Here is a 16,378-nt window from a genome sequence, read left to right as displayed (position 1 = left end):
CCTATGACCTACATGACTATTTAGACTTGTGCTTTTATGGTACTAAATACATAGAAAATGAAAAACGGCAGAATAACCATGTGACTTATATTTTTTACTTTTTTCGGTCTGCTTTAGAGACATCCTCGATTGTCTCTCCGGACTCATGTAATCATAAATAAAAGACACTTGCCTATTCATGTACGAAGCAGTAAATTTGCATCCTGTAGAAGTACGCCTACAAGATCTACTACTTTTTGCAAGTCACCATCAATTCTAATAGTAAGACATAGGTATACTTTTGGGAAAGTAATGCAGTATCTCTCATGAGATACTATGGGGAAGTAGAGCAAATGCATCTTTTATTCTCCATGGGGGAAATATCCATGCCCATGTAGAAATCCCTTCTCCTATATCACCCAAAAACTTGTGGTGATTAGTTCCTATTCCAATCCTGCAAGGAAAGTTACTCCAGTCCTTGCCAATGGAGTATGCAGATGCCCACAAACGTGCATGTTTGTGGGAGTTCTCCAACTTCCATACCTTGGAACACTCCTTACTTATACTATAAACAGACTTATAACTGCAGTTTTATCCGCACTCGTGGTGGAGAAGTTTGCAGTAAAAAAACACAATTTACGTTTGCCAGAAATCCTTTAGTGAACTCCTAGCAGTCATAAATGGAGGAACTTTGACCATAAATGTGATGTTAAGGTTGAAAATACCTTTGTGAATGGGGACCAGTGAGGGTATATTGGTCATTGCCCTCTTCATCCCTCTTCAACTATCAGCACATCAAAGCCAATTACACATTTTCTTTGTTCCAATACAGATCATATTTTTCTGTCATGTTCAGCAAAACTAAAAATCTTAAAAATATTTTTTTATTGCAAACATCTTGAAGGCACATTTAGGAAGTGGTGCATGTTTAATTTTTTCCTCTTTGCAATTTTGCTTTGTATGCATAAAAATAGCCATCAAACCAAATGGTCCATTCCCTTACCTCTTTGTTGTTCCGGTCTGCTTGCACTAACGTCCCATTAAGACATGGTTCTACGTACTGCAGTTCTTCGTTATACTATAAAAAATAACATACATTGCAGATAATTAATACTGAGCAAGTAAATAATATTAATAATTTATCTGCACATGAATTCTGTTTGCAAAAATAGAAAAAAGTGGATAATTACTGAATTCATAAATAGCACTCTAATTGTTTTAAACAAGTAAGAATGGTTATGCGTCTTACATCTAATTAGCTACAAATAGTTCAATTTTTAGTCAATAATAGTTCAAAACAGTCGCATTCCAGTACCATCATTTGGGGGAAAAACAGGTCAAGTATCATGAGAGTTTCTTTTTAAATTATTTTTGGACTGCAGATTATTCTGGTATTATGGAGAGGAAGATGCCAAAGCGGGAGCAGAAGCATAAGGAGGATAATTAGGTATCATTTTTGGAAACATGAAATTATTAGTTTCATAAAAGGAGGAATATAACTCAGATGTTGTTTTAATATTTTCCTCCTCCTACACTATATTTAATGATTTCAAATTTGACATGAAAGGTCAGTGAGAACATAGTTATTTCTATCAAGAGGGTCCTGTTTATTTTACAGTCCTTTACATCACAGAGGTGGGTTTTATGGCAATCTGCATTTTGTTTCAGAGGAGTATGTGCTATTGCAGCAGGACATGGTATCTAAAGCTTTGCCTAAATAAACCTCACGTCTGAAAATAAATCGCCAGCATGGCACTGTTAAAGAAACAAAATCTAAATCTGAACCTAGGCTGAATTTAAAAAGAGGTCCACTCCAGAGATTAATAGGTCATTTGCTGATCTTCCTATGTTTATGTTTGAGACAGGTGGGAAATTAACCAATTACTTTCCTCTGTTTGCCCATATATATGTTAAGAAATCATAGCATGTGTATGGTATTTTATTTCTGGACAATAGTATAAATGTGAGGTCTACTAGGTGTTTCGTACATTTTCACATTGCTGCTTTTCCATATGAATTCTTACAGAATTTGTCCTGCATGAATTCATATTTTTAAGATTTTATATTTTATACTTAGTGATTTCAAATTCTTAGTGAAATAAATGCAAACTATCCTTTGGGATTCGTCTGAGAAACTTCAAGAAAAACCATACAAGAATGTACACACAATGTAGCAATGCTTCTACAGCTGTATATGTTATGAACATATGGAAACCCCTAAAGTATTTTAGCAATGATCATTAGTTAGGAGGATGATCACATTTAAATTACAACCCTTTTGCTATATTTAAAAATCCAAGCAGTAAACATATTGTGAGGATTGATGTAAGAATTTCCCGCCACTGGGTCAGATGGTTTCTATGGGACACATTTCAGGGAGTGCTTCTTCCTCTAAGTAGATACAACTTTTGGGCATTAACTTGTCAGAATGTCAGAACCAGAAGGTGTTATCAGTTGTGCCAAACATATGCCATATTTATCCAGCCCTCCTTTCTGCTTTTTTTTATCTTTCAGAATTGCAGTCTTTACCTGGGTAGATGTCACCTAACTCCTCATTGTCCCTAGTTTCCTCAAGAGTCTACAGGCCTTCTCTTCCTTTCTTGCTACTTTAAAATGAACTTATAAAGAATTGATGTTTTCTACACAGAAAGTTTCTTGCATGTTGCTCTTGGTGGATTGCTTCTTCATGCTCCACCCCTGGCCCAGTGATTCAATTTAGGGATGATTTTGATACCTTTCTCTTTTTTGCCCCACGTTAGTCTCATCGTAGCCTCTACATGCTTTGCCCTTCTTAAAATCCCCAGCAATTCTCCGCCTTTTTTACTACTAAAAGGTGAAAAGCTGGTGGCCAGGCCAGTATTTATTTTCCAATGCCACTTTATTGGGACTGACTAATTATTGAATAGAATCCAAATTAATAATATTCCGAATATCCGCCTGCTACATAATCTTCCCCTGTGGGATTCCATCAGAATTAACCTGTCAAGTTTGCACTGACTTGCAGTGAGAAATCCTTTTAGTACATATTTACTAATACTTCGGTCAACTGCAAAGAGATGCAAAGTCAGGAGTTACAGAAACATCACAGTGGAAACACAGTATTTTACAGAAATCCCAAACTACTAAGATAGCCAGAATAGGCGTTTGCCTCCTTGGAAGAGATGCTAACAAGGAGAAATGTTTTAATTTCTCAAAAAAATATGTGTTGCATGTGTGCTCAAGTTTACAGTACATATCTAGTATGTGAGATCCTTAAATGTTTGTCTAGATATTATAATTTGTACTGGAAGGGTACCCAGTCAATAAAAATCCTATGCTAGACAGTACACACTAACCTTTGCCAGGCAGTGCATCCTGCAGGGCAACCTTTGAGAGCACCAATGCAGCAGTTCGCACATGCTCACACACACACACTCACACACACACACACAAACACATCCATTCACAACACTCATTACCAAACATTCATAATACAGATATTCACCAAACGTTAATAAAAAAAAAAAACACACATTTACCTGCAGCTCTACCTCTGAGGTCCCAGGAGGCTGGGGACTGCTGCCTTCCTTAGATCAGCCAATGAGAGAAGGCAGCAGTCCCAACGTAATCACAAAGTGGGATGGGGTCAGTGAGACTGCTGACCACACCACACTCTGTGATGAAGTGTCACTGATTGACATTAGACACTTGGTGCTTCAGGGCTTAAAACTGAAGTGCCCAGGTGCAAGGCAATCAAGTGATCTACCCCTCATCACTGAGGGGAGGGCCTCAGGGACCTTTGCTGAGCTGAGGAGGTCACACCCACAATAGCTGTGATTTCTTCAGCCCAGCAAAGATCAGCTCAGGTAGCCAGGAAGCTGCGCATTTAGCGACTTGTCTGGCTCCTAGCTGTCTGACCTAAAAATGAACAGTGTCTGTCAGGCTAACCTTTGTTCAGCCTGACAGACACTGTTTGTGGGGGGCAAAAGTTGGGGGGCATGGCCCCTCGGTCCCAATGGACTGGCAGCGGCTGCCATGCAGGAAAAGACAACAGGCCATTTTTAACAAATATAGGGGCATATTTGCAACAGGCAGCCATAATTATTGCTGACCTTGTATACCGCATTTTTTTCTATTGCTGGAATATTTCACCGCTTAGCCCCATGGTGATGTATATTCCAGCGATAGCGCCCTTTTTAAAGGAACATCGCTGGTTTTCCAGCCATGTTCCATGTAAAACGGCGCTATGCTTGATGATACGACCCTGTGGTCGTATCACATGAATCCACCTCCCATGTTAGGTATGCCTTACTCAGGAATTTAACAGACGTTAAATTCCTGCTTTAAGGCATACTTAGCGCGATTAAAATAATCGCTTCCCTGCATTGTAAATATCGCAAAGCTGCCTTCGCGATATTTACACATGTTGTTTCCACAGACACGCCTACTTTGCATCTCATTAGCGATGCGAAGTTAGGCGTGCTGGAAACGGAAGCAAAATCAGCAAAACACGTGTTAGCGTATCTTTGCTGATAAGGCGATAAAATTATCGCCGCTTTTCGGCCGAAAACGGCCGCAAAAGCGGCGATCATTTTCTATCGCCGCATTGTTAATAGGCCCCATAGCTCTTTGCTGTGTTCTCCCCCTTCTGCAAGGCAGAACAACTGCATTAAACCAAAAAATAGTTAACCTCGAATATTGTCTTCCAGTTGCTCTGACTCTAAAATAGATCTCTCCTGCTTTCAATTGTGTTTCGTACTTTGCTATACTTGGCAATCCATAAGGTCATCAACTTGTCTTCTCTTCCAGTTGCCAGATTACGATTTACCATATGCTAGTTTTTCTTGGTTCTGCTAGTTATATCCGCAGCCACTAGGGGCAGGGAGGAGGGGGCAAGTGTGACCAGGCCGCCCATAATAAGAATAGCCCCACTAATGCAAGTGGAAGCAGTTATGCCTCACAAGTCAAGGTAAAGACAAAAGGTTAGCTCATATCACTTCTTTCCTGCACCTCTGAATATGACCAGCATGCTAGGCCTGCATTACATTGTTAAGGTGAAACGAAAGTCAAACCCTTTTCTTAATTTGCAAATGATAAGTGAAACTGCTCCCGCAAGGTTATCTGCAAAAATGAGTATGATATTGGAGATAATCATCATGCTGCGTGAGTAACTGTAAAGCATGCATTCTTGAAATGCAAGTTTTACTTGGCAGTTATCTCTTTTTTGAAGTTTTTGATGCTGATCTGTCTTTTGGACCCCAAATAAACCGAGTGGCGGGTGTTTGTTTCAGCGTTTTAAAAATCTTACGCAAGGTCCTTGCTCTCCTCCCTATGTCCGCCCGGAGAACACTGGTACATGCCCTCGTGACATCACGCCTGGACTATGGCAACCTACTGTATCTAGGTGCCACCTGTAAGGCAGTAAACCGCCTCCAGGTATTGCAGAATGCGGCAGCCCGCCTCATCTTAAAACTCCCCAAAAGATCAGATTCCAAAGCTGCTCTTCACAGTCTCCACTGGCTGCCAGTAAGAAGCAGAGTGGAATTCAAGGCCCTCTGTACCTGTCATCGCATTCTTGCTCGGAAAGCGCCGACACCACTCCAGAACCTAGCCATCAAGTATGTACCCTCACGTGCTTTGCGTTCTTCTCACGGAGGTCTACTGGTGGTCCCTAGGATCAGAAAGGCCCGCATGGGTGGACGCTCTTTTCGCCATTTGGCAGCGAAATGCTGGAACGCCCTGCCTCTTAATCTCCGCCTAGATCCTTCGGAATCCAGTTTCCGGAAAAACTTAAAAACACACCTTTTCTCAAGATAACTGAACCTCTCCTCACTTCTGCTTTGAGTTTTCAAATGTAGCGCGGGGACACGCTTCCTGCGTAACCAAGCGCTTTATAAACTTCCCTAATAATAATAATTCTCTCTCTCTAGGTAAAACATTGGGGCAGAGTTTATGGAAGGGGATTTTTTTTCCGGTGTTCCAGTACAGAAGGTTTTTTGTGTTGGAAAGGTGCCTTTTTATAGGACTAATTTGCACTTTACGCAGTGTGCATCAAGGGGGCATTAACACGGGTGCTACTTACATAGGTAGTATTTTGGCATTACAGCACAAGCACCCATTATTTTCTGATGCAAAGTCCGATCTACTAAACTACTTATTAGCCCTGGTTGATTTTTAGACCACCAGAACTTTTCATCTTTAACTTCAAACACAATAGGCCTCATTTATCAAACTTTCACGCAGCAAGACACCTTGTTGCGCTGCACTGCGTGAAAGGAAAAGAGCATGAATGTGCTGAATTTAACATTATACGGCGCATTCCTGTCCTTTCCTTGTGCTCGCACAATCTGCTGCCTAGCACCAGTGCAAGCACCCTTGTGCCGTGGTTCAAGAGTGCCTGCATTGCAGACAGAATTTGTGCAGGAAGGGGCACCATCCTGCATAAAAACAATCCTCTGAGGCAACATAGAAAGAGGAAGTATCGAAGAGAAATACAGATATTTCTCCTCGTTATGCGTCACCTGGGGAGGTGCAGCATTTTGACACTTTCCCAGGTTTTGCCATAATGGTAAATCTAGGAATGTGCAAACATTCATGGGTGAATACGTGGGAACACCCACGACTCCCTGGGACAGAGTAACATAATGCAGAGATTTGCGCTGCGCTGCATTATTCTAGATTTATCAACCCATGCAAGGCCACGCAAGGTGACCTTGAGTGGCTTTCTAAATCTTACTTAGTAGTTGTATCACACTTGTGCCCCACTGTTAGAAATGGGGGTCTCTAGTTGGCAGAGGTAGGTACCTTTGTCCAAATAGGGACCCTTGCTTCTAGTCAGGGTAAGGGAGATACACTTCTAAAATAACCCCTGCTCACTCCCTTGGTAGCTTGGCACAAGCAGACATGCTTATCTCAGAGGCAGTATGTAAAGCAATTGTGAACACACACAGTAATACAGTGAAAGCACTACAAATGGACACCACAGCATTTTAGAAAAATAAGTAATCTTTATCTAAGCCAAAACAAGACCAAATGACAAAAATCGACAATACAGTATTAAGAATAAGGCTTTCAAATGGTAGAAATAGTTCAGTTCAATGCAAGTTGTAAATGCTACACTTTTCTCAAAAGTACCTTAGAGGCGTCACGCAAAGCAAATAAAATGGCCGCAGGGACGGTGATGCGTCGGTTCCTTACATGCAGGGAAGGTGGTGCGTCGGTTCCTTGCTTCGGGGGAGGTGATGCGTCGTTTCCTTACTGCAGCGCAGGGGAGGTGATGCGTCGGTTCCTTACTGGAGAGGAGGTAATGCGTTGTTTTCTTACTGCATGGGAAGTTGATGCGTCTGTTTCTTACTGCGTCCTCCAATGATGCACCAGTATTGGTGCCTCGATGCAATGCGTCAATGCGGTATGATGCGTGGCTCCGTGCGGCTTCACAGCAGGCTTGCATCAGGATTGGTGCGGTGATCTCAGACTTCGGAGATCGTTGCACCCGATCCGTTGTGCGGTGATTTCTTAAGCCGGGCCAGGCGCTGTGACAGTTTCTTCAGTGATGCGTCGGAAACAGGTTCAGATGCGTCATTCTTCTTCGATGTTGTGTCGATTTTCCAGCTGCCTGCGACAAACAGTCTCTAGGGGTCCTACACAACAGCAGGCATCTCTTTGCAGGTTGCAATTTCCAGCAAGGAAATTCAGGGGACCTGGTGGTGAAGTCTTTGGGTCCCTGAGAATTCAGAACAGGAAGCAAGCTCACTTTCAAGCCCTTGGAGATCTTTTCTTCATACAGGTGACAAAACAAACAGCAAAGTCCTTTTTCTTCTTTCCTTGGCAGCAAGAAGCCACTGCAGGCCAGCCCCAGACAGCAAACAGCACAGGGGCAGTATTCCTCCTAAGCTTATCCAGCTCTTCTTCTTGGCAAAGGTTCCTCTTGATTTCCCAGACGTGATTTAAAAGTCTGGGGTCTGGACCCCTCTTTTTATACACCAAAATCCTTTGTTCTCTGAAGGCAGAGAGGGTCTGTCCCCAGCCAAAACCAGTTCTCTGAGGTACTTTGCAAGTGCACAACAACCTACTTTGTCAGTGTGAACCCTGGCTCCAGACACACCACAGGGGGGGGGGGGGCAGAGCCATCATTGTGGAAGGTAGGCACAGCCCTATTCAGGTGAAGGTGCTACTCCCCCCACCACTCCAAATGCAGACCAGGCCTATTCAGCTCATCAGACTTCTGGAGCCGCTGCTCCTATCCAGCCCCTATCATCCAAAAGCCAGGCATGCAATACACAAACCTAGCAGAAGCACACTGGATGGTTAGGCACGAAAATACCTACTTGCTAAAAGTGTTATTTTCAAACATAGAATGTAAAAATCACCCTCACTAAAAGATGCACATTAACATTTTGAGTTCAGGCATACTTAACTTTACTTTTCCATCTTGTTCCTGGGGTCAGTTATGTTTATAAGATGTTATAAACAAACTCCCTATTCTGTCCTATGGGAACAGATAGCCTTGCAATAATGAAAAACGAAATTGGCAGTATTTCACTATCAGGACATGCCACACAGAACAAGACATGTCCTACCTTTCATATACAATGCACCCTGCCCACAGGGGTATAGTGGGCCTAACTTAGGGGTAACTAATATGTAGAAAAGGGAAGGTTTAGGGATTGGCAACTGTGTGGACTTGCCAAGTCGACATGGCAGTCCCAGTCTGCACACAGGTTCTGCAATGGCAGGTCTGAATCACATTTTACAAGCTGCTTCTGTGGGTGGCACAACCAGTGCTGCAAGCCCACCAGCAGAATGGGATTTACAGGCCCTGGGCACACACTGTGCACTATACTAGAGCCTGACAAGTAAATCAAAGCCAATCATGGAAACACTAATCCATAACACAGTTTGCAAAAGAGAGCATATGCACTTTAGCGCTGATCAGCAGTGGTAAAGTGCCCAGAGTCATAAAACCACCAACAACAGGTCAGAAAAAATACAGGAGGAAGGCAAAAAGTTCTGGGATGAGCCTGCAAAAAGGGCCAAGTCCAACACCCACTGCATGTCACAAGGGCACAGCAACTGCTTAATAAATCTGACCCAATGTGTCCATCCACTTACTGCTTCAAAGTTTACATGAAATAAAATGAGCGAACATTGCTATCATGTCGGGCGTTAAAGCTGGTACACTGATGGGGTGGTGTGGAGCTCACACTGACACCAGAAAACTAAGACAGCAATATCACAGGAACCCTGACAAGTGGGCACCAACACTGTCACAGACTCACTGCCACAGGAACACCAACACTGACAAAAGGATATTGCTATGGGTGCAGATACAAATGTAGACTGACTCCAGGACCCGTACATGGCAACGCTGACAAAGAAACAGTATTTATTGACATTTCAAGATTTATAACCCAAAAATCTTTTGCGCTGAATGAAAGTTCATTCAGTCTGATTATCCCTCACCAACCGTGTATGTACTTGCAGTTACTTCTTTTTTAAGATCCGTAAAATTCACTTTTTTAAACTGCTGTGCTGGAATCAATATAGGAAACATTTACACCAAGGACTCTTCTTGTAGTGAATAAATAAATCACAGTTTTAATGCTTTATTAGCTTCCCTTCCAGTTTATTCACAACTGAACTTACGCAATGCATTTTGGTAATGGCGGTTAAAAAAACATTGTATTATCCTAATACCACCAGGGGTGGCTCCTCCGCTAAGTCGAAGGAATGTGACCTCAATGCCTTTCAGCACTGCAAAAAAGGAAAAATAAAATGATGATAACGCAGGTATTATCATTTTATTCTTCCATGCTGAGGCCGGTTTTTGGGGTGGGTCCCCTCCTAAGTGCACATGAATGTTTGACCAGCCCTCTCGGCCCGGCCAAACAGTCATGCACACTTTGCATGTTCTCCACCCAACCTGCATTACAGTCTGGGTGGAGAACATGCCCAGGCTCCCATTCCCCATCTGAGCACTGAACCATGGTGCTCAGACCAGTCACAATGCAACATTGCAGCATTGCGATTGGCTGACGGGAGCGTCGGTGCTTCCTGCTCACACAGAAGCCAGGGTGAGGACGAAGAGGACAGAAGAGAGGCGGCGGACGGCCAGCCAGCTAGCTGGCAGGCAAGTGATGTTTTGAAAAAAATCTTTTAACCCCCCCCCTCCCTGCCTCACTACTGCTTCCTGGGAGCAACCACCACTGAATACCACGGGTCTCCATTTACAGTATGTGTTACAGACTAAATAAATGAATAAGTAAACCAATGCTAAAAATCTCTCAGGAGCAAAGTTACTTCCTAGCACTTATAGTGTGTAACTGAACCATCCATTATTAACTAATGCTAGTGACTAGCCACTGGTTCTAATGCTGGAAACTCATGCTTATGAATGATGTTTTAACTTCCGTAGGCACGATCCTCCCTATATATAAGTAAATGTAGAGAGGATATGCATGTATACTCTGGGCCAACATTGTGCAACAATCGCCACATTGCATTTTCCATTTGTACTTATTTTGATTCTTTCTCTTCAAGATCTTTCATTTTATTTTAGAAACTCAAAATATAACATAAATGGAATATACTTCAAATTGAATTGACAGTAGCACCATATTGCATTTTCTGTTCTGTGAATAAAAACAGCAAATTGTGGATTTAATATAAATGTTGTCATTTATTCACTTGAATATTACAAACTGTCCATATGTTCTGCTTTTAAAGTGCAGAGGATAATTTGTGTGTAATTAATAACTATATAAAAAGTGTAGCTTCAGCAACTCAGGCTAAAAATAAATTATTGTAAAATGGTTAGGCCACTACAGTATGACGCTGTCTGTCAAACTAAAAATTGATGTTCTACTCTAATCAGCTCTGCTGTAAATGGTATGGCTTAGGCATTAGATTGATTTAATACTTCTGCCTGGTTAACATTTTGTTCATTTAATGCATGGACAGTGCCTCTGTCAATGCAATATTTCACATGTGCTCTGGCCAAAATTACTATTCCGGCTTATATGATAATATTGTTAATTTAATGCATGGCTAAGAGTTGTGCTTCAAAGAGAATCTGAGAAATATGCAATTCCTCTTGTTGTGCTAGATATTTCTGTTCATGCACTGCTGATTTGAAAGTACATTTAAAGTGAGATTGTAAAGAAAAAGTCTAAAATTCCATAATTCAATCCTCTCCTTCATCAGTTACTATAAAGCCCACGAATAGTATGCCAATGTTATCAATCTTTTGATATCTCTGTTCTTGTCCAAAGTTAATTTACAAATAGATACCCCTAGCAAGTGAAACATAAATTAATGAGGATATTGCCGGTCATTAGGCCCTGGCATTGCCTCACATTATTCCATATTACAATTGATACCTAAAAATATCAGTCCAAAGTATATTTAATGTTCTTACAAATAAAAAAACAAAACACCAATGAAGTGCAACATGAAAAGTGTTGTCCATGTATTCCTTCATTGATTGGGGAGCAATATCTAAACCACCTGTACAGGTCCACTTAACTTTTTATCTTACCCAATTATTAGCTGGGATTCAACATCCTTCTTTTGTTTAGAAGGTTGATCTGGAGTAAGCATCATTAATAAGCTTGATATGTTCCGCACCGTTTCATTTTCAACAATGTAGAAGATATGGAGCACAAATGGAGACTGTATCAGGAACACAAATTGCCCTTTCTCTGTATATGGATGCTGTGTTACTGTGAGTACCGCAAAGACGTTGCCATTAGGATGTTAATGCAACATTTATAAGGCAAGTCTTTCCTTACAATATATGGTTTCCATTTCATATTTGTAATCTTATGTAGGATTGATTCTTTTTTAAAATTATGTTGAGTGTTGTGGTGATCTTCTAGTCTTCCATAAAGCACCCAGACCATTTGGCAATTTAATGGATGTTGTTTCCTTACTGAGCCTACCTGAAATGGAAGGTTCAACACAATTAACCTTTTTAGCATTCACCTATGGCGGCCACACTAAAGAAGATCATAGACGTTGCGACCCCTGAATGTACCCTGGAATCATTGTGCTGGAAACAACTCTAATGGCCTGTGTGACAGCAGGCACCAACGCCACACAAAATAATGCCTCCTTATGTGCAGAGCATAACATGAGAAGTGTATCCGTCAGTTTTTACCCGTTTCTTGCAAGTGAACCAAAGCTATAGCCAAAGCAACACTGCATGAACCCCACATCACCTACTACCATCAGGATGAACTCAACTGGGACTATAAGCTACCATCTGACCATTTCCAAAAGCATGTATTTCCTTCCATGATATCAGTCTACATCAGTCGACCAAAAAGCATGCCCTCTGCTACCATCATGCCATATCTCACTATTTCTATACAGGAGGCAATAACCTCAGTACCATCCATCTCACAACATCACAAAAACAACTTTCCAATCTGTACTTTTACCATAACATCCTCCTACCTTTCTCCAGTAGAACCCAGTCTCTACCACCACCACACAATCAGCAATCAAAAACCCTGACCTGGCCTTCTTTGAAACTCAAACAAGCAAAAATCAAATAGTGTTGACACTCAGAATGCTGCTTAGCCACACACTTACTTGACATAGATCACGTTTTTCAGCTGGGCAATGAACACATGAAAACTCATAGCAGGTCAAACAAGAAGACGACTGTCAAAGTGCTCAAAAATATGACAGCTAACCTATAATGAAAACTTAAAACTGAAATCTCAGGAAAAAAGTTAATTCTCTCCTTGATCGGCCGGGGGAGCATACGCTTCAATTCAAAATCTAACATTCATTCATCTTAAAGTAATGAAAGAACAATCAAAAAGGCTTATTAAAATGGAAAGGCAAGAAAATCAAAATATTTATTTTAGATGTAATGTGAGCTTAACCGCAAAGTAAAATCCTGCCACATAATCTCCCAGACAAATGCAACGGGTTTTGAGTAACAACTGGACAAAATGTCCAAGAGAACGCCTAAACATCGTACAGTTAACTTTCTACCATGGCAACAATATCCCTCCTCACATCTAAAATGTACCCAATTTTCAAATATGCACCATAAGATTCAGTAGTGACATCACACAAGCGTGGACAGCCTAGAATAATTTCACACAGGTAATAAACTTCAAATTCATAAACTAGGGAACACCTTTGTTATTAAGATCTTTCAAACTGCGGACATCTTTTCGTCTGTAAAGCAATGAAAACAATACATAATTCAAAAAACACTTTCAATGGAAAAATCTACTTTGCTGGAGCCAATCAGGAAAATGCTCCTTGTGCAGCGCCAAATGTGCCACTTGTTGATAATGCGCCCTGCATTCTCGACAATGGACTCATGTCTTCTAGTTCTTTGTATCTCTCTGCAGCATTCCGCAAATTATGATTGCTGGACAATGGTTATTTTACCAAAGACAGAGGTCCTCTGGAAGAACCACTTCAAATGCTAACCACTAACTTCACGCCATTAGTTGGGTGAGGCACAATTATTCCGATATATATATTCTCTGCAAAGTCTCTAAAGCTTTAATAATAACTACAATGAAGTATCCACTTGGATGATGTATTACCTCACATGCAGTGTAAACAATAGGTTGCCATACCAGCTAGAAGGTTGTAAACTGTATGGTTCTAGCACGAACCAAAATGTGCTCTCATGCCTAGATTACTAACTAATCTTCAGTACTCTGAATTATATTTCCTGGTACACACTGTCAGAGGTATGACACCTCATACTATAGGTGATAGGATGATACACCAGGTATTAGGTATCCTATAGTTCTGAGACTGCTTCCCCAGAGATCTAGAAGATCTGCATTTGGAAAAAGTGGTAATGAGTTGGGAGTTTCTTTGCCACAGAAGAGGAGCCTCAGACCAGTAACCCTGGATGATAGTTGTTAACTGCCTCCATGCCACATCAGTCACCATCAGCCATTCAGGGCTTCTTAGCCAACACCACATAATATTCTGGAACTGGTAGGTAGGCCTGAGAAAGGCAGGTAAAATGTTCTTAATTCCATAATTTTGCATTCTGTGAAATTTAAAGAATTTTTCAAAACATCGCATTCCTCAATTTTCTTGAAGAAAACGTCTTGCTGGGGGATACTTTCTTCGCGAGAAAGGCTCCTGCTGGTATCACGCAAGACCTTTTGATGCAAAGTGCGCCCTCACATAAAGAAGGTGCACAGGATATGTGCAAACAACATTTCATGCTCACAGTGAAATTTTATAGAATTTCTTAATATACCTTTAAAAAAGTTTATGGTTTTGCACACCCCTTCTGTAATATAGGGAATGGGAAACTAGAATCTCAGCCTACAAAGTGAGGGCCTTAATTGTCCTACTGTGACCTTCATGATGTGTGGGAATTTGGCATCTATGGATATCTGTGCTTGAGTCAGAGAAAAAGGCTGGTGATCGGACTCCTCTTCTACTTCAGACAGCATGGATTGAGCTGCACCACAATGTCACTGCTATGAGCTGTATTGGCATAATACCTGAACACAAGGATATGTGAAGCTTCAGCAAATGGTCTAAAAAAAGGTATCATGTGGCATGGCCCTAATCCAGTTACTTTTTCCTAGCTCATTCCAAAGGGGGCATGAGCTATTGTATTCTAAGGGATGCTCTGCTAATGGGAGATAAGCGATTACAGCACACATTTCTCCCATTTTGAAGTCCTTGCCCCAGTCACAATATAAGACGGAAGTCTTTGTAAAGGAGCCAATAAAGTAAATTTAAATATTTTTCAGAATACCGTCCTATGGGGCATATCAACAAGGGCTTTATCTCTGCTTTTTTGGCTTTAAAAGCCAAAAAGGAGAGATAAAACTAGCGCCCTATCAACAACAGGGTGCTAACATGCAAATTTGCATGTTAGCACCCTTTTACTTTACGCTTCCCCTTGCATCTCTAATGAGATGCAAAGGGGGCGTTCCAGAGTAAATTAATAGGAGAAATGTCACTAAGTGACATTTCTCCTATTATCAAGAATGTCGCTAACCCTGTTAGAGACAAAAAAAGCAGCGCTAACCGCGGTTAACGCTGCTTTTTTACATCTGGTATTTTTCTGACTTAGCCATGATATCCTATGGGAGGAGGATATCATGGCTAAATTTGCCTGTCCCTATCAACAAGGTAACATGAGATTATCGCTGGGTTTCCAGCGATAATCTCACGTTAGCCTGTTAGCGTGAGGATTTTTATCGCTATTGAGATAAGCGTTGCTAATAGCACGCTATGTCAGCGATAAAAATTCACGCTAGCCGGCGATAATTATCCTAGCGCTAAGTGCGCTTAGAGATAATTATCGCCGGTTGTTGTTGATATGCCCCCAAATTTGTTTCTCATTCACTGGACCAAGCGCAGTGATAATGACTAATGCATTAGGCCAAATGTTTAAAGCTGTTTTGTATATGTTAATCTAATTATACCTTTATTATTCCACCAGTCTGCAACTCCCCTAGCCCCAGCCGTGAATTCGGGATTTGTTCTGCACCCCCTTCCCATCTTGCTTACCCGTGTTTTCAGTTTATCACTGAGTTACAACCTTATATAAAGCAGCACTGCTCCAGGGCACAGCCACTTCATTGCAGAAAAACAATCTTGCCTGTCATCAGTCCTGATGTTTTACACAATATCATTTAACTTCTAGTCAAATGATTTATGAGGCTATCAGGTTCTTCATATGCCTTCAAGTTATTGTGGCTGATTGGCAGGATCTGGTGCAAATACACACCCAAAAACAAACCGCAATCCAGTCACACATGTTTGCTTTTCATCATTCATGGTTACTGGCCGCTGTGTTTGAAATTTTCTCTTACACCTATTGAACAAACTTGTGGTATTGTGTAGAACCTAGTGAGTCAAGGCACGTTCGGTATGTATCCATTTGTTTTGATGGTACACTAATCTCACAATTAATAAGAAACATCTAGTTCCATTCTCATAAACCATTGCCCCGAGTTAGAAAGTAGTTGTTTATGTTCATGCCTTGCTCACAACTCAGTTTCAAACTAATTTTATGTGTTGAGCCAGGAGTAAAACATGTTTTATCACAGAAAGAACATATGAGTTAAGTACATGGGCGTCTAGAGTAAGAAACTACCACTTACAGAAAAAGCTTCACGAATCAAGCCTTCACAGGCTGCAGTGAGGATGTGGGATTTGGAATAATAATCCACATTTGTAAAGCGAGAACAATGACCCGTAAGGGTCTCTAGGCGCTGGGGGCTGTCGGGAAGTTTAAGCAAGCTACTGCCCAGAGTCACATGGTGCTGGGCTAATCTGCCGCCGGCGCTGGGGATCGAACCGTGATCCCCAGATTCCGGAGTCAGTCGCACTGGCCGCTGCGCCACACCTCTTCCCTGGAACAGAAATTTGCAGACAAATTGCGTCGAAAAATAATGGAATGAAA

The 16,378-nt window shown here is 41.4% G+C and overlaps 1 protein-coding gene across 3 annotated transcripts in view; it reads right to left on the bottom strand.

Annotated features, from left to right (window-relative positions):
- The window catches only part of CACNA2D3 (calcium voltage-gated channel auxiliary subunit alpha2delta 3), a 2,334,275-nt gene that overhangs the window by 1,284,616 nt on the left and 1,033,281 nt on the right, over positions 1-16,378 (bottom strand). For all 3 annotated transcript variants that reach the window (XM_085624637.1, XM_085624639.1, XM_085624638.1), the window contains exon 9: positions 983-1,057. In XM_085624637.1, the coding sequence (XP_085480763.1) occupies positions 983-1,057 (75 nt within the window). The remainder of the gene's footprint in view (positions 1-982; positions 1,058-16,378) is intronic.

This window comes from Triturus cristatus, chromosome 9, assembly GCF_964204655.1.
Source record: "Triturus cristatus chromosome 9, aTriCri1.1, whole genome shotgun sequence".
In the NCBI taxonomy this organism is placed as follows: domain Eukaryota; kingdom Metazoa; phylum Chordata; class Amphibia; order Caudata; family Salamandridae; genus Triturus; species Triturus cristatus.
Note: the sequence above shows the minus strand (reverse complement) of the source record. Positions and strands in the feature narration are given on the sequence as shown.